This window comes from Gavia stellata, chromosome 11 (genome assembly GCF_030936135.1).
Source record: "Gavia stellata isolate bGavSte3 chromosome 11, bGavSte3.hap2, whole genome shotgun sequence".
Lineage (NCBI taxonomy): Eukaryota > Metazoa > Chordata > Aves > Gaviiformes > Gaviidae > Gavia > Gavia stellata.
The window spans coordinates 473,554-495,831 of NC_082604.1; the positions used below are offsets into that span (position 1 = coordinate 473,554).

Consider the following 22,278-nt stretch of genomic DNA (forward strand, 5'->3'; position numbering starts at 1 on the left):
CGTATTAAATTCTCTTCTCTGCTCTAAAGGGTCCCTATTTTCTCTGCTCCCAAGGTAAACTCCAGAGCTATTCATGGGGTTTCAAAGAAAGGCACATGTAGTTTACCTGCCTTGGAAAAAAAAAAAAAAGGGGGGACTCAGAGCTATGAATGGAGACTGTTTACTAAACACTGCACAGACAAATTAACCAAAGAGCAAACGTTAATGGGAAAAGCTGGGAGCAGAATGAGAAGCACCACACAGCTAAAGCTATCCCAAGCACTTAGGCCTCCATCAAGGACCACAAGCCCTGAGGCTGATGATGGCTGTTGGATGAGTTTCCCTCCCCCAGGTGGAAACACCTCTCACTGCGCTGTGCTCAGACCAAGGAAGGAAAAAGCAATACACCCCCCTACATCTAAAGGCATGCCACTCCATTCAAAGGTAAATTTTGATTTATTTAGATAAACTGCCTGGCCAGTTTTAGCACCTGCCTCTAGAGTAGATTGATTTCATCCACCCCTACCCACAAAAACTTTTGATTGAGTGCTGAGTGATGTGGAGTCAGGTGGATTTAGACATGCACGCTGCTACCAGGGGACTGGATTTTTAACCTCTTTACAAGTATTCGTTGCTTTGAAGCTGCCCGAGGGTCAGCACACCCTCGCTTCTGGAGGTTCTCACTCTGCGCAGGCACTAAGGAAGACATTTCTGGCAACAGGTTATTTTAAAGCACAGCAGAACATACCGTTTATGACCTCCTGAGAATTATCTTCCAGACAGATCAGGAAGAAGAGCAAAACTTGTCTATTTAAGATGCATTTGGGTTACATGACTGTTAAACATGTTACAAATCTCTAACAGAAAAAGTCACCTACACAATGTACGTAGGTGAGCAGGCACTTCTTTACTGCAGCGCTGGACGCACAGGGGATCGCTCCACCTCGTGTGCGTACTTAGTTTCTCCGCTACAGAAGTTATATACAATCGGTATACATATTCATCACATTTCCAAGAAACAATTAACATACTCATACAATTTCCGAGAACTCATTAATGTATGTAAATGCTCGTGACACATTCGCCTCCAGGTACACAGGTGGTCGTCTAAGGTCCTCTGGTGGTCGTCCATAGTCTTCCTCACGGTGTCCTCTAGTTGAATCCCATCTTTGCGCATGCTCAGCTTGGTTGCAAAATCCCATTCTTGGAATCTTCTTAAGTTTTCCCCGGTTTACTGACCAGGCCTACAACTTATCATTGTCTTGACAAGCAAATTCTACCTCTTCACAATGCTACATTGTTAAATGCTAGTTTATGATTAAATCAGGGATAGCCCATACCTAGTTACCCTTATACAGAATATATATATATAATCTTTAATCTTTTAATAATCACTTTCTAGCTTATAATTTTCTGTCAATTTCCATGCCTATGAATAATCAATGTTTATTTCTATTAATATCTATCGATTGGCATTCTTGATATTCATATCAAGATGGGAGGGTAAGGGGATTTTTCAAGCAGCATCACTGGTGCATATCAGGTCACACTGCCATAGGACTCAAACAAAACTTTTCTATTCAGTTCTTCATCGTTCCATCTCGTTACTGTCAGTTCCTCAGTATGGAACGGCGACTCCCTGGTGAGGTTCCTATGGTTATTGTTTCTAACTTAACAATCCTAACTTATTTATTTATTAATTAAATTTAACCTTTTTTATATATATATAAAATCATATTTTGATTTAAAAAAAATCAGAATATTTACAACAAGCCCGCCACCCAAAGCGCTTCATAAGCGCTATGCCAACGGCTCTTCCCATAGCCTGCACGGGGGAAGAACAGTCACAGGCAGTAAGAAGAGCAGAATTAACAAAACTACAGATCACAGCCTTGACTGCACAGTCCTTATAAATACCTGGGGAAAGAAAGAGTCTCTCTTTATCCCGAGGAGAACCATTCGTCCGAAGACTAGAGAAGGTACAACAGGGCCCAGCGAGTGAGCAAGGGGCAGAGCAAAGACACCGCAGGACAAAGTGACCGTCACTCCGCCGGAGTGCGGGAGGCTGAAGTTCGAGTCCCGCCCAAGGTACAACTAAAGCTGTCGTCATAGAATTATAGATCACGCACAAAATATTTCTGACAGCTGTAAACTACTTTACCTAAGAGAAAACCTGTGAATGCACAACTGCAACTCACCGTTTGAATGCTTTTATGGCCGGCAAATCACGGCGGCCGGGCGGGCAGGGCCTGGCACCGCGCGGGGCCACCGCTCACCGGGGTGGGGGGAAAGCACCAATCCCCCCGCCACCCCCAGGGCTTTGGGGTTGGGGTTTTTTTTTTTTGGCCCCTTTTAGCAGTGCCGAGGGCTCAGCCGGGCTGTGCGGGCGAAGCCGCCGTCAGGGGCGGTGGGTTTGCAGAGGAGGACGTTTATTGTCATTGTTCTTGTCATTGTTCTTGTCATTGTTCTTGTCATTGTTACCCCCCCCCCCCGCCCGCCCCAGCGTTTCTGGGCTCTCCCTCACTGCGGGCAGGGGCCGGGGGGTGGTGGCACTGGGGCTCAGGCGTCTGAACAAGCTGCGGCTGCCCCGAGCCTTCTTTTTGCGGGAAAAGTTTCTTTCGCTGGAGCGAGAGAGAACGTTCTACTCCCACTCCCCCCGCGCCGACTGTTGAGTTCGGCGTCATTCCACCCGTGGAACACCCGGCCCGAACCGCCCCGGCGCAGTCGGCGCAGCGCTCCGCGTCGCTCGGCCGCTCTTGGAGAGCGCTCTGCTCGCCCAGAGAAAGGTGATTTCGGGATCACAGCCCGGCAGCGAAGCCAGACGCCGCCTCCCCAGCCTGGGGATAACGGGAGCTTGAATCTCCCGGCTCGCTCTGAGCGAGGGTGTGTTGGGGAGGCTCCGCGCTCGCCCCCGCCGGCTTGTTTTCGGGGTGGCAGGTGAAGGGAGGAGCAGAAATAGGATGAAAGCCAGGGCAGTCGATAGCCAGAGGGGAACTGGAAGATATTTTGCACCCTGGGGGAGTGGGGCACTGCGGCTCTGGTGCACAGCACCCCGGGGATGGGTCTCACCCAGCGGCACCGGGACCACCCAGGTCCAACCCTGCCAGGGTGCTACAGAGCGGCTGCGCCTCAGAGACCCTCAACCCTCTCCCTGTTTTTATTGCAGGATCTGCCCCGTCCCCTCCCTCCTCTTCACATGTATCCCGTGAACCAAGAGCTGCTGACGTGCCAAGGCATGGCTGAGGGGTGGCTGAGCCGCCTGCCAGCTGGAAAGAGCAGAGGGCAGAAGGGCAGCATGGGGGACGCGGACGACCTGGATGACAGCCTGACCAGCCTCATGTGGCTGCAGGACTTCTCAATTGCCAACCCCAGCATGGGCAAGTCCTCCTGCTGCCCCAGCGGCCAGGACCCCCACAACTGTCAGAGGATCCCCAGCTTTGCTGCCCCATGCTCGCCCCTGGCCGCCGACCCAGCGTGCATGGGCATCCCCCACACTCCCTGCAATCCCATCTCCTCCTGCACCTCGAGGACGGCGCACAACACCATGGCCGTGAACCCTCAGCTCATGGACGACATCGACTACAAGACCAACCCGCACGTCAAGCCGCCCTACTCCTACGCCACCCTCATCTGCATGGCGATGGAGGCCAGCAATAAGCCCAAAGTCACCCTTTCTGCCATCTACCAGTGGATTACTGACAACTTCTGCTACTTCCGACATGCTGATCCCACCTGGCAGGTAGGCAATTTGGAGCCCTCTTGTCTTGTCCCCTCTCCCCACAGGGCTGGGGAGGGCTTTCCACAGCCTCCACTGTGAGGTCAAATAGAGCTGCTGTCCCCAGCTAGCACAAGCATGTCCCCAGGGGGTAGGGGACAGCCCCCAGGCTCACCAGCTTTGGGGACAACCTGAAGCACAGGGGCTTTTCACAGCCACCTTGGCTCGCCGCCCTCCTCCATCACGCGAAGGGACCTCTGGCACGTGAGGCTTTCTAGGATGTGGCAGGGCAGGAGGGACCTGGGTGGCTCGTCCCTCCGCTCGGGTTATTCCCAGCCCAAATCCGCAGTGTGCCAGTGATCCCGGCGGCGGTGCTCACCCAGGCAAAACCTCTGCAAAGCCCCTGCCCAGGCGTTGCCCACCTTCTCCCCAGGCAGGTGGGTCTTCAGCGGCTCTTGAAGCCCATCACGGGGAAGGAAACCCTCCGGTCCCTCTCCAGGGCCACCTGGGTCCCCCAGCCTCCCCTGTGCTGGGGGGACCTATGGGAGCAATGCGGGAGGAGGAGCTGTGTGCCAGTCCGTTGACTTTCTCCTGCAAACTCACGGCTGGGTAATCACCACGGTTTTAATTAAATGTATTTATTAAAAAAAGAAAGAAGGTTTTCAATCACTCTCTGCAGAGATGCAGGGGATTTACAGGATTGTTGCAGGCAGGAATGATAAATATGTTAACCGGCCGGGTAATAACAGAGGGCAGCCCAGGCTGAATGAAGTTTGGGATGGGGAGGGGAGATGGGGAGCAGAGAATTCAGCTTGCAAGTCTCTGACCCTTGTAAAATTTCGTTAAACTGTAAATTCAGAGTTACCACAGCCTGGATTGTTTGCAGGGCTATCTGTGTTCCTGCTACTTTTTTATTTCTTTCTTTGTTATTTCTTTCTTTCTTTCTTCTTTCTTTCTTATTTCTTTCTTTCTTATTTCTTCCTTTCTTCTTTCTTTCTTTCTTATTTCATTCTTTCTTTCTTTCTTATTTATTTCTTATTTCTTTCTTTCTTATTTCTTTCTATTTCTTTCTTTCTTCTTTCTTTCTTTCTTCTTTCTTCTTTCTTTCTTTCTTTCTTTCTTTCTTTCTTTCTTTCTTTCTTCCTCTTTCTTTCTTTCCTTTTTTCTTCCTCTTTCTTTCTTTCTTTCCTTTTTTCTTTCCTTTTTTCTTCCTCTTTCTTTCTTTCTTTTCGAGGCTGTGTTCTCATCCCCTATCCCGATTCCCGTACGTGAAGACAGCCTGGAAAGGTCATGCCACCCATACTCCAGGGGGAGATGGATATATTCCTGTGGGAGCTGAGTGCTTTGGAGAAAAGCCAACACACCCAAGGAGCTTCAGCCCAGAGGAGGGTTTTGGGGGGGGGGGGGGTGCGCGCGCATATGCGTGTTTTTCAACAGCTCTAAGCATTCAAGCCTTGTTTTTCCTATTCGGCACTACAGATTATGGATGAATAAGCATAAAGATATCCAGGCAACATTAAAAAAAAAAACCCTCTACCATATCCAATCTCTTAATACAGTCTTGGCTTTGTGGAGTCCAACGCTGGGTTATTTACCCAATAACTGAGTTTCCTTTCTGATTATTCACATCACTCCAGGCACATTCAGGGTTTCAGAACAGCTCGACGGGAGCAGAAACGCCTCTTTTTTTTTTTTTTTTCCTTTTTTTTTCCCCCCGGCTCGTTTGAGTGGTGGTTGATGAAGATGCAGTGATTTCACACCGAGCTTCCCTGGGCCAGGAGGCACCACTGGGGACACACAGGGCTGAGGTGGGACAGCCCACGTATCTCTGCGGTTTTGCCTGTCTGGTTTGTGTCAGCCTGGCTGTGGGGAGGCATGCTGCCTGGTTTTTGGCCAAATATTTTTCCTAGCAAGAGGCGCAGATGAACTGGGGGATGCAAGGAGGGCCCTGATGATGCCGTCCCCCACGGTGCTGCCATGTGTTGCCACTTTTAATGAAGCTGTGGCCACATTGGTGTAAAGACCCTCCTCTTCCTCCTTACCCATGAAGGAGGACCCGACCTCCTCCAGCTTAGCTCCAGGCCTAGAGCAAGTCTGGCTGGTTTCTCTCAGTGCTCTGCATGATTCAAGGCCCCATGGCCGCCGTTTACAGCCAAGGAGAGTTGCCCAAAAGCTTCCCGTTGGTTGGCAAGTCCTAGCTTGAACCCCTTGGCTCCTGCCACCTCTGGCTGGATTAGACAGGAGGCAAGAAAACTCTGCTGGTGACGCGGGGCAGGGGAGTTTCTGCGGGGCGGAGGAGCTTCTGCTGGGCAGAAGCCCGGGATGTCTTGACGTTGCCATTTCTGCTTTCTTTTTCCCAAAGGTCCTTGCTGAAAACATGCTTTTCCACCAGCCTTCCCACACAGGTAGGTGCTGCAGTAGCAGACAAGCATTCAGCCTTGTTTTTTTTTTCTCTTTTGGGTCTAGAACTCCATCCGGCACAGCCTCTCCTTGAACAAGTGCTTCATCAAGGTCCCCCGGGAGAAGGGCGAGCCGGGGAAAGGCGGGTTTTGGAAGCTGGACCCCCAACATGCTGACCGGCTCAAGAACGGTGCCTTCAAAAAGCGGAGGATGCCCCCAGTGCAGATCCCCCCGTCCTTCACCGGAAGAGCCCAGCAAGAAGTACGGTGCGTCACCAACTCGGCCACTTCAACTTGCACCACCGATAGCATCCTCTACGTCAACACGGAGTCGCAGCAGCTGCTGAAAGAATTTGAAAAAGTCACTGGCAACGAGAACCGGAATCCAGAGGATGGCAAAGCAGGCCAGAAGCGCAGGCAGCCCTTGCCCAAGCGAACGGCCAAGGCGTCGCGGCTTTCCAGCTCTGCCTTGCTGACCCAGGAAGAGCAGACCGAGCTGGGATCGCTGAAAGGTGACTTTGACTGGGAGGCCATCTTAGACACCAACCTGAGTGGGGACCTCTCCATTTTCGGGGATCTGGAGTTCACACCTCCACTAAGCCCCGCAACACGCAACCCGGACTTGACGGTACAAGGGCACCACGTCGACTGTCCTCAGGGGCAGGAGCAGGTCCTCACTGAACCCAGCCTGAACAACCTGGACTTTGACGAAACTTTGATGGCCACGTCTTTCCTGCAGCATCCCTGGGATGAAGAGACAGACGATCTCCTCTCCAACTGCATCAACATAGATCAGTTGTTTGACCTCAACGATACCTCTTTGCCAGTGGATGTGAGCGACTGGAGCAGCCTCACGGCCCTTTGATAAGAGGCCAGTCGCCATTCCAAGCCCACCCAGACTTTAGTAGGATGCTCCCCCCATGCTGCTGGGACTTACAAGGGACAAGATTTTCTAGAGACAGAGACATCCACAGTGATTTTTACCAGCTTCATCATAAGATTATTCACAGAAACACCGGGGGGAGAAAAAAACACCACCACAGGAACTGCTTGATAGATCTTTAAAGGACACATCAGAAGTCTCTAGTCCATGAGAGAAGAAATAGAACACTACTTTTTTTTTTACTTTTAAAGGAAGAAATGTGAATTATCCTTTTTTTTTTTTTTTTTTTTTTTTCCGTGAAAATGGACACAACATCTGTTCCTTCAGGGCTAAAGGAGAGCACCTGCTAAATTCCATCCAAGACATGTGATTCCTGGCGGCTTAGGACTCTATAGATTAAGTGCAATTTCCTCACCCTTTCGTCTCTCCATTTCTGTCTCTCTTTCCTTTCTCTATCTAGGGTAGTTAGTAGATATAGTGTGATAATTAGCTAGCAAGCAAATAGAGGTCCCTTCTGGATTCTCCGAGTTCAACCTCCCTCCTGACTTGTGCCTAGGGAAGAAGAAAAGGTTTATAAATTCAGCAAGTCTGCCTCTTTAGATGTTTTTATATAATCTATTATATATTATCTATTCAAAGAAACCTATATTTTTAGCACTAGAATTTCTTAATAGTGGGGGGGATAGGGGAAATACAGTTTGAGAGTTGTTTTATATTTTCACTGTTTTTAAAGGCTTGTGTTCATTGCTCTGTAAACCAAGACCAGGCGAGGGAGGATTCCTGGAGCAGCAGCAACAGGTTTCGTTAAAGATCCAGGAACTGGCCCTGGCAGGAGAGGAGCAGTAGGGACCGAGGTGCTCCCAGAACGAGCTTTCGTATTTTTTATAACCAAAATTCTCGCTGCAGTTGCTGAAGGGTCTAGGCCACCATAAACCCTCTCTGTCTTTCACCAGCTGACATAGCCCCTCTCTGTTTTTTTGGTCTGAGACTGTTGCTCTCCACTTCTTTTGCTCATCCATCAGGTTACGAGTGGCTGCCAGGGCAACGCAGGACCCCGATTAAGAATGCGTTTTTGGGGGAGCTGTAAGGAAAACACTGTGGCATGGCCATCAGCTGGTGGCAATGGGGTCGCTCCACATCAAATGCTCCCAGCTGAGACCAAGGAGGAAGGAAATCCACATTCAGGCTCCATCCAGGAGCTCAGGCCAAAGACTGTGAGGGTCACGGGCTCTGGGGATGGCAGCGGAGATGAAGTTCCATCCAGCCGGGAGCAGCTCATCATCCGGGAGAGCCGCCGGGATTGACACAAACCAAAGCTTTGGCCCTTTGGCTCGGAGCACAGCGAGAGTGTGGCAAGGTCTCTGCAAAGCAGCTCAGAAACATTTCGGGAGTGGAGCCAAACTCTGCTGAAACTTGACTTGAAGCTCTCAAGAACGGGATCCTTCGCCTCTCCTTTGCCTCTCCTTCGCTGTAGGTTGTTAGAGTTAGAGTAGCTATTAGGTAGGAGTAAGTAGAAGCTGTAGTTTTAGTTGTATGTCTTAGACTTACTGAAAAATGGAAGACTGTAAAGAATTTCTTTTTTGGTTACAAAAGCACTTAGGACCTTTAATGTGAGCAATATAATTTATTGAGAGTATAGCTGTAGTGTAAGAATCAATAAACAAGCCTTTAAAAAACTATATAAATTACCCTTGGAGTAATTTGCACCCAAATTTGGGGAGAGGGTTGGAGCCGTGGAGGTGGGAGTGCAGGTCCCGCATCCCCCCGGTAAAGCGTGGGACAGGCTAAGAACCAACATCTTCAGCTCACGCAAGCAGCAGAGCTGGGACTGGGCCACTGCTTTGCCCAGGTGCCGGCACCTGAAGTGCCCTGGGATGCCACCGCACAGCTGGGGATGGTGTCCCGGGGCTGGGGAGTGAAGGCCATGTCTTTGGGGGGCTTTGGGGGTCAGTGTAGGTGTTTATATCTGTATTGGCAATGCTCCTTTTTATTTGTTGGTTTTGTTATATTTTCCTGTTTCGGGGCCTCGATGCTGAAGAACTGCAGCGATATGTGTGCAATTTAACCTTTTCCATGGAAAGTTATTTATCAAAATAAATAAATAAATAAATAAATAAATAAATAAATAAAAGAAAAAAATGGAGAAGAAAAAACCCTTTTGCCTCTTTGTTTCCCTCCAGCACAGCCTGGCTCTGCCTGATCCTCTCCCCTGGAGGTAGGGGACATCTCACCAGCCCAGCCCTGGCTGCACACCCACCCTTGCTACATGGGTGCTATCACCCCTCTCTGCGGTAGCACAGCAATGCCCCGCGGAGAAACTGAGGCACAAACCACCACATGCGTGACAATGGTTACACCCCGCCTGTGGGACTTAAGGGTGGCTGTGCCCCGGGGTCCCACATCCTGGGAGCTGCTCCCAACCCCAGGAGCATCCTTCCCTGCCCCTGCGGGGAGCTCTTGAGGGTGACATGGTGTCAGTGCCTGGGGCTATCCCTCTGCTTGTGCCATGTCCCCACCTGGCCCTGTAGATGCCCTGAGAAACACAAGTGGCTTCAGAGCCCTCTTGGGTACAGGGCGGTGAGAGGAGCCGCACAGAAACCGCAGGAATAGCCAAGCCCTCGCGAGGCCAATTACGCCGAGGAGCGGTTGGGCTCTGCCAAGGCAGGGAAGAAAAGCAGCGCACGCTCAGCTGCCAGCCCGGCCGGCGCAGGCAGGGTGAGGGGTGGCGGGTCTGGGGGCAGCAGGTTCGGGGAGCCCCATGGGGAGGGCAGGTTGGCTCAGGGATGTGGGGCTGGGTGCGAGGCTGGCCAGGGCCAGGCTGCGGGTACCTCTCTGTGCCCACAGCTGTGGGGCAGTGCTGCCACTTGGGATGGTGGGAGAAGGGGCTGGAAAGGGACTCTGGAGAAACTGCCAGCAATGAGCTGGGGGGGTATTTACAACCCAAAGATCCCAGGTGTGCTTTGCGCCCTTTTGCACTGCATTTTAACATGTTCAAACTGCAGTGTTTCTACCCTTTCTTTTTCATTTTACCAGAAATAACCTCTGCTGCTTTGACTTTTTTCATTTGACCAGCAAGCCAGGTTTTTTCTGCTGCCTCCCCTTGGATGTGGCGTTGCACCTCACGTTTGCACAGACTCTGGTAGTTTTTACACTATTTATTGGCAGACTGACTTTCTGTATATTTATTCACCCTTTGCACCCTAGCTGGCAGCGGCGACATGGGTTGGGTGCCTCTATCCCAGCTCCCCTTCTTTGCTCTGAGGGCTCAGTCACCCCATGAAGGGGTGAGGGAACATTTTTGCTGGGTTTTCAGGAGATATACAGCACTATTCAGGGGAGCACACACAATTGTTCCCCAGGCTCAGAGAGGGGAGATTTCATTTTGGCCCTGGTTGCTCTTTGAATGAGGGGATGAGTGTTAGCAGAAAAAGCATGGATTGCTATAAAAAAAAGAGATGGCTCTGCTGTACACGGAGAAAAAGAAACCTTCCCAATCACACCAGCCCAGCGGGGAAAAGCACAAGACATGCTGAGCGCTGACCCTGGACAGGGCTCTTCTCTCTTGTACCCACAGGACAAGATCCCCTCTAGCAGGTGTCCCCATAAAACACGGGCAGGCAGTCATAGCTGGGCAATGTCACACAGAGAAAACACAGTGCCCTGGCTGTGCATCGGCCCTCACAGCAGCCAGAGCCCGGTCACAGCTGCTTGCAGCATGATAAGGTGGGTTATGAAACACACCGAAGTTGTTGAACAAAAGAGACCAGTCGGGCTGTTTCAGCTCCTTTCCAGAGCCCGGGGTGGTTTGACAAGGGGAAGATGGATGAGAACACACCAGTCCCTTCACGCAGCAGGGGCCTTGCCTCGGTGCACCATGAGACGGCAAGCTGTACTGATAAAAGCAGCTCCCTGTGCCAGGCTGGATGTGGTTTGTGAGGTTGCAGAGCCCCGTAACTGCCTCAGCGTGTGATAAACCCGGCCATCCCCACCTATGCCGCAGGAGAAGGCAGCACCTTCCCTGTGGTGGTAGCCTTTCCTTCTGGAAAATGGATGCTGGATGGGAGTGGAGTGACCTGCACTCCTGCAAATGTCTACATTTCCATAATTCATACTCAAATCTCTACAATTTAATTTCCCTGGGCTCAAACCCCTGTAATCTTCCTCCACACCTCGTTTCCCCCTCACGGTGTGTGGCAGAGTGGCCCTGGGCCTGGCCGCCCCAACAGCTCGGCAGGGGGGAAGGCTGGGTGGCTTTGGACCCCCGTCAGGACGTCGTGTCCTGTGGGGACGTCGGTGATACTGGGGTTGGAGGAGCTCGACTCGGCCAGGCCGCAGTGGGGATGGCGGGCCTGGGGAGCCAGTCCTGCCCTGACAGAAATGGGGTGCCACCCTGGCACCCGCCACACCACTTCCAACATGGCGGCGCCGCTGCCCACTACTCCCAAACTGCCCGTCACGAGGGGCAGTGCGCATGCGCCTCTTCCCCTCTGGGACAACAGCGCATGCGCGTTCAGGGCTGGTGCCTTTCCGGCCCCTACTTAAATGGAGACCACTCTCCAGGGGGCCCTTGGTCGTGCTGCGCATGCTCAATGTGTCTTGCCGCTCCCAAGATGGCGCCGCGGCAGTGACGGGAGGGCGGAAGAGGGTGTCTGCAGTGGGACTGAACGGTGGAGCGCGGCCCCGGCGCTCCGCGGCAGGATGATCCCCGCCGAGGAGGTGTCGGCCCGCAGGAGGGCGATCGAGGGCAAGCTCAAGCAGGTAGGGCTGGGCTAGGGCCGTGCTGCGGGCCCTGCCGGGGCCGGGGCCTGGTCCCGGGCCCGCAGCCCCAGCGCGTTGCCTAGGAGATGGGCCTGGGAGCTGGCACGGAGGCCCCCTCCGGGCCTGGGAGCGTCCCGCGGCCCCCTAAGGGCCTGGTCACCCCGCTCCGGGCTGTCAGCATCCCCAGGTCCCCTTCAGGGCCGAGGGCCCTTAGTTTTCAGGGTCAGGAGGTATTTCTGCCCCCCGCTTTGGGGCTGGGGCCCTGCTCTTAGGGCCTGGTAGCTTCTGGGGGCTCTCCCTTCAGGTCCTCAGGTGCAGCCTGTGGGGCCAGCCCTTGCAGGTTGCTGTGTCCCGTCCGTCCCCCCCACCCCATCTCTGGGCTTTGGTGACTTGAAAACAGCCCTTGGTGGTTGCTTTGCGTTGGCTGCTTGAGTTCACGGCTGTGTGGGGGATTTGGATGGTGCCTGTGCAACACCTGTGTTGTGCTGTGGCAGGCAAATGTGGTCTTGTGCCAGTGTGCCTCTGTGGTAAAGGTGTTAATGTTATATTGTGCTGTGACTTCAGTGTGCTAAGGCTCATGGGCTTGGGATATTAGAGGGAAATGAGTAATCCATAAACCCCTCACTTCTGTTATGCGTCTCTCGCCTCGGGTCAGTTGTTGTGATTTCTGCGAAGAGGTGGCATATTAAAATGTGGTGTCAGCATCAGGTCAAACATTGTTTGCTGCAGTGTTTACCAGGACTTGTAAAAACGTACGTGTAGCATGTAGTGATTTAAATGCTCCATGTTCAGAATTGAAGACTAGTTTTTCATCCTGCTGACAGGAAGAAGAAACCCTGTCCTTTATCAAAGAGAGCCTTGAGAAGAGTGACCAGCTTACAAAGAACATGGTAAGGAGGTCCTTGAAGTTCAGCCCTAATGTTGGGCCTCGGTTTACTTTTTCTTAGGACAATCTGTTTTCAAGGCTGTCATTGTGCCTATCTGAGGAATGCAGAGTAATGAACCACTTGCTCTGCATCTGTGTTTGACACTTCAGTGGCTGGGCGAAGTGGGAAACTGATGAATGTTTAAATCCTAAGCTTCTCTCCTGAGGAGACGAGGGCTCAAATGAGTCTGTCCTCTCTCTTGGGAATTGGTATTAATAGACCCCAGACTAGTTTGTGCAACAGCATCATGTTGTTGCTTCATAAAGTCAGGTCTCGTTTGGAGTTTTATTTTGGGAGTGTTCTGCTTAGGAGGTAGAAAGTAATTCCCACGCTCTAATTGCTCCTAAGCCCTCAGCTAGTATACTATGTCCCGTTTTGGGCTTAGTGCTTCAAGAAGGTCATAGAGGCACTGCCAGAGAAGTGTGGAAAACATAATGTAGGAGTGAGTCTTGAAAGAATTACATTTTTGCCTGGAAAAGATGACATTAAGGCTCCATTTATGAGCTTACTAAGAGGTTTTCCACCTTTCAGAAGCAATATCGCAGTCCCTTTTAAAAACTGAATGTCTATGATGGAAAAGAAGGTTCTCGCTATACTGGTCCTGTGTCGTCGTGTTGTGCATCTCATATTTGGGTCTTAGTGGTATGGAGCAAAGTGGCAGCCGGTTTATGTTTTTGTTCTTTTTACCTAGGGCACCTCTAGGCAGTTCCTGTGGTTTTGTTTTCTGCTGTCAAATAAAATTTTGCTCCTCCTTAGTACTGTCTTGAAACATTAGCTTCACACTTTACAAACATCTAATTCAAGCTTGGCCCGTCTCCGTATGGCAGGTGATCTATTTTGTGATTATTAATACAAATTCGGACATAGAGGGATTAAACAGCCTGCTTTAGGAGCCATGGCAAATTAGTAGCAGAGCCCAAAAAGTGAAGCTGGGACTTGAAGGTCCCTGATTGCCCTGCTCTAACTGCTGTCCAACTGTATGGGTCCAGGTGGAAGGATGTCCTCAGCTCTCTGTTTCTCTCTTGGCGTGTAGGTTTCTATTCTTTCCTCCTTTGAAAGTCGTTTGATGAAGCTGGAGAACTCGATCATCCCTGTCCATAAACAGACAGAGAACCTGCAGCGCTTGCAGGAGAACGTGGAGAAGACCCTGTCCTGCTTGGATCACGTCATCAGTTACTCCCATGTGGCTAAGGACACAGAGAAGATCATAAAGGAAGGGTGAGTTGAGCAGCTAGATCTTACTGGGGTGCTTCATCCTATTGAACTTCTGGTAGGGGACCTGACTCCACACACTCATTGTAATGTTCCTTGTACCCTTCCCACACTCTTTTCCCACTGTCAGTCCACAATGAAGCTGCCTGACTTGACCTTCAGCAATCCCCAGAGGGCAAAGTCTGCTCAGACCCTGGTGTCTCTTCCAGGATTTGCAGACATGCTGCCATATGAATCTGATGAGCATTGGTGGCTTCTCTTCTTTCCTCCACCCTTTTCCCAAAGGTTCTTCCTGCCCTGTTGATGTTGTCGCTGCATCCAGGATGAATCGGAACTGTTCTGGAGCCTGCTTTCAGTCTCTGGGAAGGTGCTGTGATGGCCCTTCTCTGGGGTGGGATGTGCAGCTTCCTCTACCTTCCCATCAGGGCCTGACTGGGAAAGGATGGCAAGGCTGAGAGTTGTGTGCTGCTCCATCATCAGTACTTCTGCACTTGCTGCATGGATTGGGTATTCTGCGGTGCTATTGAGTGGAGGCAAAAGGGAATCCCATGACCTCCTCCTAGTTGCAGAAAAGGCAATTTAAATGTTCCTTGTTATTTTTATCCCGAGTTTGGTCTGGTGCTTTCTTGATACCTTCTTTCTTTGCTGCTTCTGTTTCTTTTTGGTTTTATTTTCAGCCCCACTGGGAGGCTGGAGGAGTACTTGAATTGCATGGACAAAATCCAGAAGGTGGTGGAATACTTCCAGGACAACAATCCAGACAGCCCAGAGCTGAACCGCATGGTAGGTCATGGGTCTGGAACCTGGCATGGGTAAGAGGGACAGATGTAGCCCTGCTGCTTGCCCTCTTGCTTGCTGCCTTGTAAAGAAGGTGTTTGGGCACAGCTAAAGAAACAGTTGTTTTGGCTTCTGTTTAAGTCTGCACTCGGCAGCGTTTCTGCTTGTGGCATTTTGCTTTCTCTACGCATTGTGCCATAGGACTTCTGAAAGTGCATCTTGCACGTGTGGTGGAGTTGATTGAACCTCTTCCTGAGCAGCTCTTGTCAGTCCTTCAACTGCTTGAACGGAATGGGAGATCTGTTTAAATCCCACTTGAAAACTGAGCAACTCCCAAGCCTTTTTTATTTAATTTGCTTTAAAAGTTTCTTAGTTACAGGTGTTGGAGTTTGAAGCATGTGGTTAGAAACGCTGCAGAAAGTACGTTCTTATACAGGAATACTTGTGAGTCACTGATTACAGAAGCCCTGTGCTGCTTCTGTCCTTCTGCTGTTGTGTGCCAGAAATCCCTCTTTGAGAGGGGCAAGCCGCAGCTTGATGACACGACACACCAAGCCGGTCCCACCCATCCTCATCCTGGACCTGATCAGCGGGGATGATGAAATGGAGATGCAGGAGGAGATGTCTCTGGAGCACCTCCCGGAGAGCGTCCTGCACGATATCATCTGCATTTCTGGCTGGCTGGTGGAAAACGGCAGGAATCAAGGTTGGTAGTGTTGTGTGTTGTTCCCTTGTAGTTCTGTATCAGGTGAGCACTCTCCAACTACTTACCGCATGTGGCTGAGACCAAAAGTAGGGTGTTGAGGGTTGTGTGTAGCACTGTACAGCTTTGATTGTAGATCACACACCTTCAGCCTTGAAGCCTCTGCTCAGGTGCTGCTGTGGCTAACAAACCATGACTCACACTGCCGTTGGTAGCTAGCAGCGCTAGCAAAACTAGTGACTGCCTTAGTGGCACCTTTTAGGTGAGTAGTTCAGTCTCCTTTCAGTCACCTTCTTAAGATCCTCCTTTTTTTTTTTTACAGCATTTGTAGTGAGTGATGGTTTGTCAGTTGAACAGAATGATCTGGTGAATATGATGAGAGAGCGAGCTGTGTAAATAAAGCATAAATTGTCTTAAAGCATAGCCTGTCCTATAGCAGAAATCCATTTAACTTGCATCTGTGATGCCTTCTGATGGAGCTGCAACTGTCTAGTGCTCCATCATTGTAAGTGTTATAAATGTGTGAGACACTGGTCACTTATTCCCATTTGGGAACTATTTATGAACAGAACTTTTTGTAGTAAATGTGACCAAGGGCGGGGGGGGAAGCAGCACAGACGACTTTCTTCAGTCAGTACATGTCTCTTCTTTCCTGTTCTGCAGCATCAAAATCTGCCTACAGCTTTATACTCCTTTATTAACTTTTTCTTTGGGAGTGAACAATTTTGTGGACTTGTTACAGGAAACCTGTACTTTCACATACATATAGCTACTAGAATCACCCCCCACCTCAATGATTTGCTTCTGAGTGGGGATTACTGTGCTTACCAAGTATGACAAACATCTTTTAAAAGCTTCTTAAGAACTTTTCCATGATCAAAGGCGACTGAAGCATATATAGCATATTTTGTTAGTCAGTTTGTATTCTGCTTTCAAATGATGAACGCCTCGTTTAGTTCCTGAATGCCCTGAATCCTGAGAAGTGTGTAAAGTCTCTCATGTTAGAAACTGAGCACTTGAATTGACAATGTCTTGCGCAAATGTCTCCCATCAGTTCCACAACTGATGTGCTCTTGGTGCACAGACTTGTTGTGTGTGGTGGGAGGGCTGGAATGAATACTGTGGGGGAAGGAAGAAGAAGTAGCAGTTTTTGAAGAAAATAGGAGAGGCTCTGGGAGGGAAAACCACCTCGGGTCCCACATCAATGCTACTAGGGCCCCTTAGGGGCACAGAGTGTTTCAGGAAAGGTTTGTTTTATCATATAGTGTTCCCTGTTTGCCTATAATCTTGTTTCTACCTTGTCTCCCTAGATTTTATGCCTGTTTACTTCCAAATCCGCTCTGTCCAGCTTGACCGCTCCATCAAGGGGCTGGAAGACCATTTCCATAAGAACAGCTCCTCCACTGGAGTGCCATATTCCCCTGCCATTCAGAACAAAAGGAGGGACACCCCCACCAAAAAGCCACTCAAGAGACCAGGTGAGTTCTTGAAGGGGTGGGGGGGATTGCTGTACTGTGTATCCTCTTGCCTGGCTATCAAACACCTATCTGTAGGCCTTCTCACTGCTGAGGTAGCCTCTGTGTCGAAAATGTGCGTTTAGGACAGAAGCAGGGGTGAGACTTTGGAGATAAGCGCCTCTTCTCTGCCCTGGATTCAGCATTGAGGCTACAGGCGTTTTCTGTCTCTGTTATAAAAGGGCTATAAAAGGATATGATCAGAGAGCACCTGTCCTCAGCCTTGGAATATGGAATACAGACTGTGCCACAGCAAAATAGAAAACTCTGATAAAACACATCACTTTAATAATCATTAGTTATGAATAAATTATTACTATGCTAGGAAACCAAGAACTCATCAGGACTTGAGATGGGGACTAGGTAGGTGCCTACTGACATGAGATCCAAAGTTGTCTCAGTTTTGGAAGGGCTGTTAAGCTTTTGCCTTGGCTTGTCTTTGGAGGAACTAGGAATGTGGTTGGTGGCTTACTCCACCTCTCCTCATAATGGAGTTTTGCTGCATTTTCTGCAGCTGGTGAGGCCGCTCGCTCCGGTGTACCGGAGCGCAGAGCTGGAATTCCCATCTCTGAAACGTGCCATCTAGTGGGAGCACAACCAGGAGGGCCAGCAAAAGCTAGCACATACCTCCCGCAGCAGCACAGTGATATTGTCCCGCTGTGTGTCACAGCACCCTCTGCAATAGTGATCAAAGTCAGAGAAGTTCATATTTCTGTGGGTTTACCTGGCCAATACTCTCCCACCCTAATATTTTTTTCCTGTGTTGTCAAAATACTCTTATTGGGTTCAAAAACTTAGTAAGAAATGTGGCTAGGGACTGGGAATGGATGGGATGGGGAAAGGGAGGAAAAGAAATGTCCATTTTAATTGTGCTGTGTTTATTTTTATAATCCTGATGTGAATGCAGTCCTCATCCCAGGTAATGTGCGTCTATGTGCGCGTGTGCTGGCCCTGGTGCTCGCTCTCTTCGCTTCTGTGTGTGGAGAGGCTTTGCTGGGCCTCTTCTTGCTAAAGCAGAGGGTGTGCCTTGGATATTTGGAGAAGGGGGGCTGGCTGGGGAAGGCTGTGACATCCAGAGATAACCCCTCTGGTCTTTTAAAATCAATCTGTGCCATTGCTGCTGTGTCCTGGAGCTGTTCCTGAAAGCTGGTGTGTGAGTTGCAGTTGGTGAATGCAGATAGTCTGCGAATTTCAGTGGATTTTGCCCTGTCAGCAGAGCACCATCTGACAAGGGTATGTCTTACCCCACACTTGGCTTTCCTCTGGAGTTTGACAGGTAGTTATGTGCCTAAGAATTTGCCCTCAGTGTTAGGAGGCCTGTAGAGGACAATATCCTCCTGCTGAGGAGAACTAGCTATGCTGCAGGTGGCAGAAAATCAGTGTTTTAAATGGTTCCTAAGCACGATGGCAGACATTTGTGTTCAGCTCCTGAGCAGTCTCTCCTGCCCAACAACATGATTCCAATAGGTAAAAATTATTTTTGTGTGGTTCAGTAGCACTGTACTGGAAAGATGCCAGATGGGGATCTGTAGTTGAGCCATGGGGACCTCGGGTTGCAGGTGCTTCAGGTTTGGTCCACAGTTCTTGGTTATCACCTGATACTGAAAAGATCCCTGGGTTTTGATTGCTGTGAAGTTAGCAGGGTCAGCAAACATTTCTGAGCAGCCTGCCAAATGGTAACATCTCCCCTATGCCCTAGGTAAATAGATGGATGAGATTTTTTTTGAGCAGATGAAAAGAAAATCACTAGGATTTTTTAATGGGTCTCAGATCTTGGATGCTCACACAGAGAGTACAGAAAGGAGCCCACATGTTTGAGAGCACAAGCATTTGTTCTCTACCAACAGGGTTCCTCCAAAATGGATGCATTTGGCCATCCAGAATTACTTGTCATGATGAATGTCTCGGCTGTAGGTTTGCCAGGAGATTTTCACATCTTTTTGCCCAGTTTAATTGGAGTTTGTGAGATGGCCAGCTAGAAGGCCCAGAGCATTGGTGTGAATGCACTTAAAGAGCTGACAGTGTATGAAGGAAAGTGCATTTCAAATGATCTATTGGGGTATTGTTAATCTCAAGAAAAGACAGTGGCTAATTTGTCTCCAATCTTCTGTGAACAAGGACAGAGAACCAGACTGTAGCTCTTGAAGGACACGGGTGGTTAAACCTCATACATTAGCCATCTCTTCTGGCTACTAAATTCTACTTAAGTGAAATTAAAAACGGAGGAAAAAAATAGTCTTTGAGCAGAGATTCACTGGTTTTTCTGCAGTTCCATCAGCTTTCAAGGACAGCTCTTGAAGTGGAGGTCTTACACCCTCTTCGCACTGGCACAGTGGCCCTCTCCATAGCAATATTCATCTGGTGGTGTTTGATTCCCCTGGTTTTAGCCTTTTTTCAATTATGGACAAAGAATTTTTTTTCTGTGCTACTGCTTCAGTAAGTAAAGTCAAGTTCTGCCAATTTGGGTTTCAGACAAGGGGGTTTTCTCACAGTTCCAATTTGATGTCCTTAAGGAAGAATATCCCAGTGCACACCCCAATGCACACTTAAACCTGTTGCAAGGGATAAATAACAAACTAAATCTGATGTGCTATAACTTGTTTACCCACAAAGCAAAGAGCAAGAGAGGCTACAGCTAAAGGGAAGGTGAGGTGTTAGGGACAGGGTAACAAAGCAGAGGACCCCGCGTCTCCCCCAGGTACTATGTTGGATTCTGGAGAACATGCTCCATATCCATGTGTTGTTTCAGAGGGTCTTAATCTCTGCGTTACTGTTTTATTTGTTGATGTACCCTGTACCGTCTCCCATTGTTACAGCATGCAGTAGAAAATCTGACTGCTGGAGGTGCTTCTAAAGTAAAGTTGTCTCCTCTTTAAATGAAACTTGCCAAGTCAAGTTGAGCTGATGAAGCAATCTGTGGGCTTTTTTTTTTTGTAGTTTGCTGTTTGAAATGTCAGCAGTCTGTCTCAGAGGGCAGATGTATTCAGATTCCCAAATCATCCTGCTGCAAACATATGCACATAAAATACCTCTTCTTTGTGATTCCGGTAGACCCAGTGCTTTTTTTTTTTTTGGCTTTAGAGCAGCAGGTAGCTCAGAAGCTCTGCATTGCCAGGGAAGGATAGGGCCAGAAGGTGCTGGTAGGGGCACCCATCTTGGCTAACTACAAGCAAAAGCCAGAGAACTTTAGCTGGTTTTATACAGACTCCTGCAGCTGGTGCTTAAAAAAAGAGGATGCGTTGCCCTTCTGCTTGGTTAGGAAACTGCTTAATGGAAGAGAGAAACAATGTGCAATTGGAAAACTGTGCCTCATGCATGCCCCAAAGCCATTTTATTTAACAGTTGGGCCACAGGAGCAGAAGTTTCAGGTGTTTTTTGACTCTTGGGGGTTTTGGGGGCTCTTTTCGAGCTATAGGGGAGCCCTTTTTCAGTTTACTTAATGCTCCAGTTTACCTAGCGGTGAGGTACTACCTGGAAGGCAGGCTGTGGAGTCTTTGTGTGGCAGAACAAAGAGCCTGTTCCTGCTTCCCATATTGATTGCTGCCTAGCTTGAATGTGATGTTTTCATTAGTAGCTGAAAGGCAGTCCCGTTTGGTTTGCGAGCTGCCTAATAGGGGAAAACAATTGTGGAACAAAAGCATTTGGCTTCCACTAGAATCCATTAAAGCCTAATTAAAATACTAAGTAAGAGGGATACAGCAGCACTGAAGTGATGCCCCTGAACACTGAACACTCAGTGTGTGTCAGCGTAAACACAGGTAATTGTGCTTATGCAAATAAAATGCAGCAGTGATGTTTCAGCTCATCTGAGAAGAAACTGTCAGGGGTGGGCTGTGGAGACGTGCGCTGCATACCTGTGAAGTGAGATCCTATTGACAGCAGCAGCAGTTGTACTGTCTGCTTGGTTCTCACACCAATTTACCCTCTTTTTTATTCTTTTTTTTTTTCCCCCCCCTCCCCCTGGATGCTTGAAAGTGGGGGAAGATGAAAAAACTGGTAGAAGAACAGTACCTGGGTTGAGCTGCTCTGCATCAGCTGGGCCCTGGTAACAGCAGTAAGAAAGAGCTTAGTGCATATCTCCAGAGTTTGCCACAGCCCTGCTTGCTCAGAGGAACTTGCTGTTGTGCCCAAGCCGTTAAGGTTTCTGAAAGCAGCCAAGAATAAAGTGGAAGTGTTGGGTACGAAGGGCCTCAGGAAGCTTGGAAGAAGAGGCCCAGCCCTCTCACTTGATCGTATGGCAGAGGCTAGGAGCAAATGCATCAGCACAGCGAGGGTGTAAGTCTTGCCACCTCCCTGGTGTGCGGTTAGAGGGGAGAAGTTTCCTACTGGAAGAATGTGTTTTATGGATATGATTTTTACTTTACTGAGTGGTTGAGAACACTCTGAACTGGTAGAAGAAAAATGGTTCCTAAAATGTAATGTTTCACTGGCAACAAGTTCTGTTATTTAGTAAGTGCCCCAGGTTAAGGCAGCTTGGTAATTCAGTGGGAACACCTCTCTCCTGTTCTCCCCCATTAGAGATGCACTGTCTGGGGGACTTGAAGTTTCCTTCCCCCTGCAGCGTATCCCTTCATGGGATCGAGCTGTCCTGTGCCCCAGGATACTGTTCTGCAGCAGTGTGTACTTGGGCTTCCCCTCAGGATAGCGGCCCTCAGCACTTGGGCAGCCAACACTCATTTCCAAGCTGCACTGTGGCTTACAGTTACTGGTGGAAGTAGGGATTTTTTGCATGTTGGAAGTGTTTATTACTTTGAAGCGGAAGAACAATTCTTAATTTTGGCAGCAGCATTTTTATTTCTTGGATCCTTCTGCATTTACTCAGGTCTCCTATAGAAACTCCTTCTACCTTCCCAAAACTTTGTTCCCTGTTGTGCAGGCAACAGCAAAGCTCTGCTGTGAGAGGGTGTCCATGTGCTTGTGATAATTGTAGCTTGTTGCATGACGACTAACCTTTTAATGTGGAAGCAGTGCTTAGTCTTCAGTTGTCACATTAATGCTTTGTTTTGTGCTTTCTAGCTGTATATCCAGCATTGGCTTTTGTTCAGTTCTGTCTGTTTTTTGTGTGTGTTAAGTATAAATCTTTTTAACCCAGTGTTATTTTTTTTTTCCATGGTTTTAATTGATTTGCAGTTCCTTAGAAGAGAAGTGTCTTGGGGATTAGGGTGACTTAATGCGAGTTAGACATGGGTGGGCAGCATCCATTATTCTATGATGCCTGTGATGGGAATTGCTGCTGCAATTGCTCTCTTGAGCCCAGAGGTTGTCACCCTTTTATTGCTTCCTGTAACGCCAGAGATCATTCCTTGTCTTGGCTGTGGGGCTCCTGATGGGTCTATGTTGAGCGTGCTCAGAAAATACCCCTCGGAAAGGCACCTCTTTCTGCAGGTCTAACCCAGTGGCTGCGATTGTGGC

The 22,278-nt window shown here is 49.3% G+C and overlaps 2 protein-coding genes across 2 annotated transcripts; both read left to right on the forward strand.

Annotated features, from left to right (window-relative positions):
* The first annotated feature begins 3,214 nt into the window (after positions 1–3,214).
* LOC132317714 (forkhead box protein J1-like) lies at positions 3,215–6,958 on the forward strand. Its single transcript, XM_059822804.1, has 2 exons — positions 3,215–3,718; positions 6,161–6,958. Exons 1-2 carry the CDS (start codon positions 3,215–3,217, stop codon positions 6,956–6,958), a joined length of 1,302 nt encoding a protein of 433 aa, XP_059678787.1.
* A 4,681-nt stretch (positions 6,959–11,639) lies between these two features.
* LOC132317756 (exocyst complex component 7-like) lies at positions 11,640–15,259 on the forward strand. The gene is made up of 5 exons (XM_059822922.1): positions 11,640–11,734; positions 12,559–12,624; positions 13,694–13,878; positions 14,550–14,655; positions 15,153–15,259. Exons 1-5 carry the CDS (start codon positions 11,675–11,677, stop codon positions 15,246–15,248), a joined length of 513 nt encoding a protein of 170 aa, XP_059678905.1. The 5' UTR covers positions 11,640–11,674; the 3' UTR covers positions 15,249–15,259.
* The last annotated feature ends 7,019 nt before the right edge of the window (positions 15,260–22,278 follow it).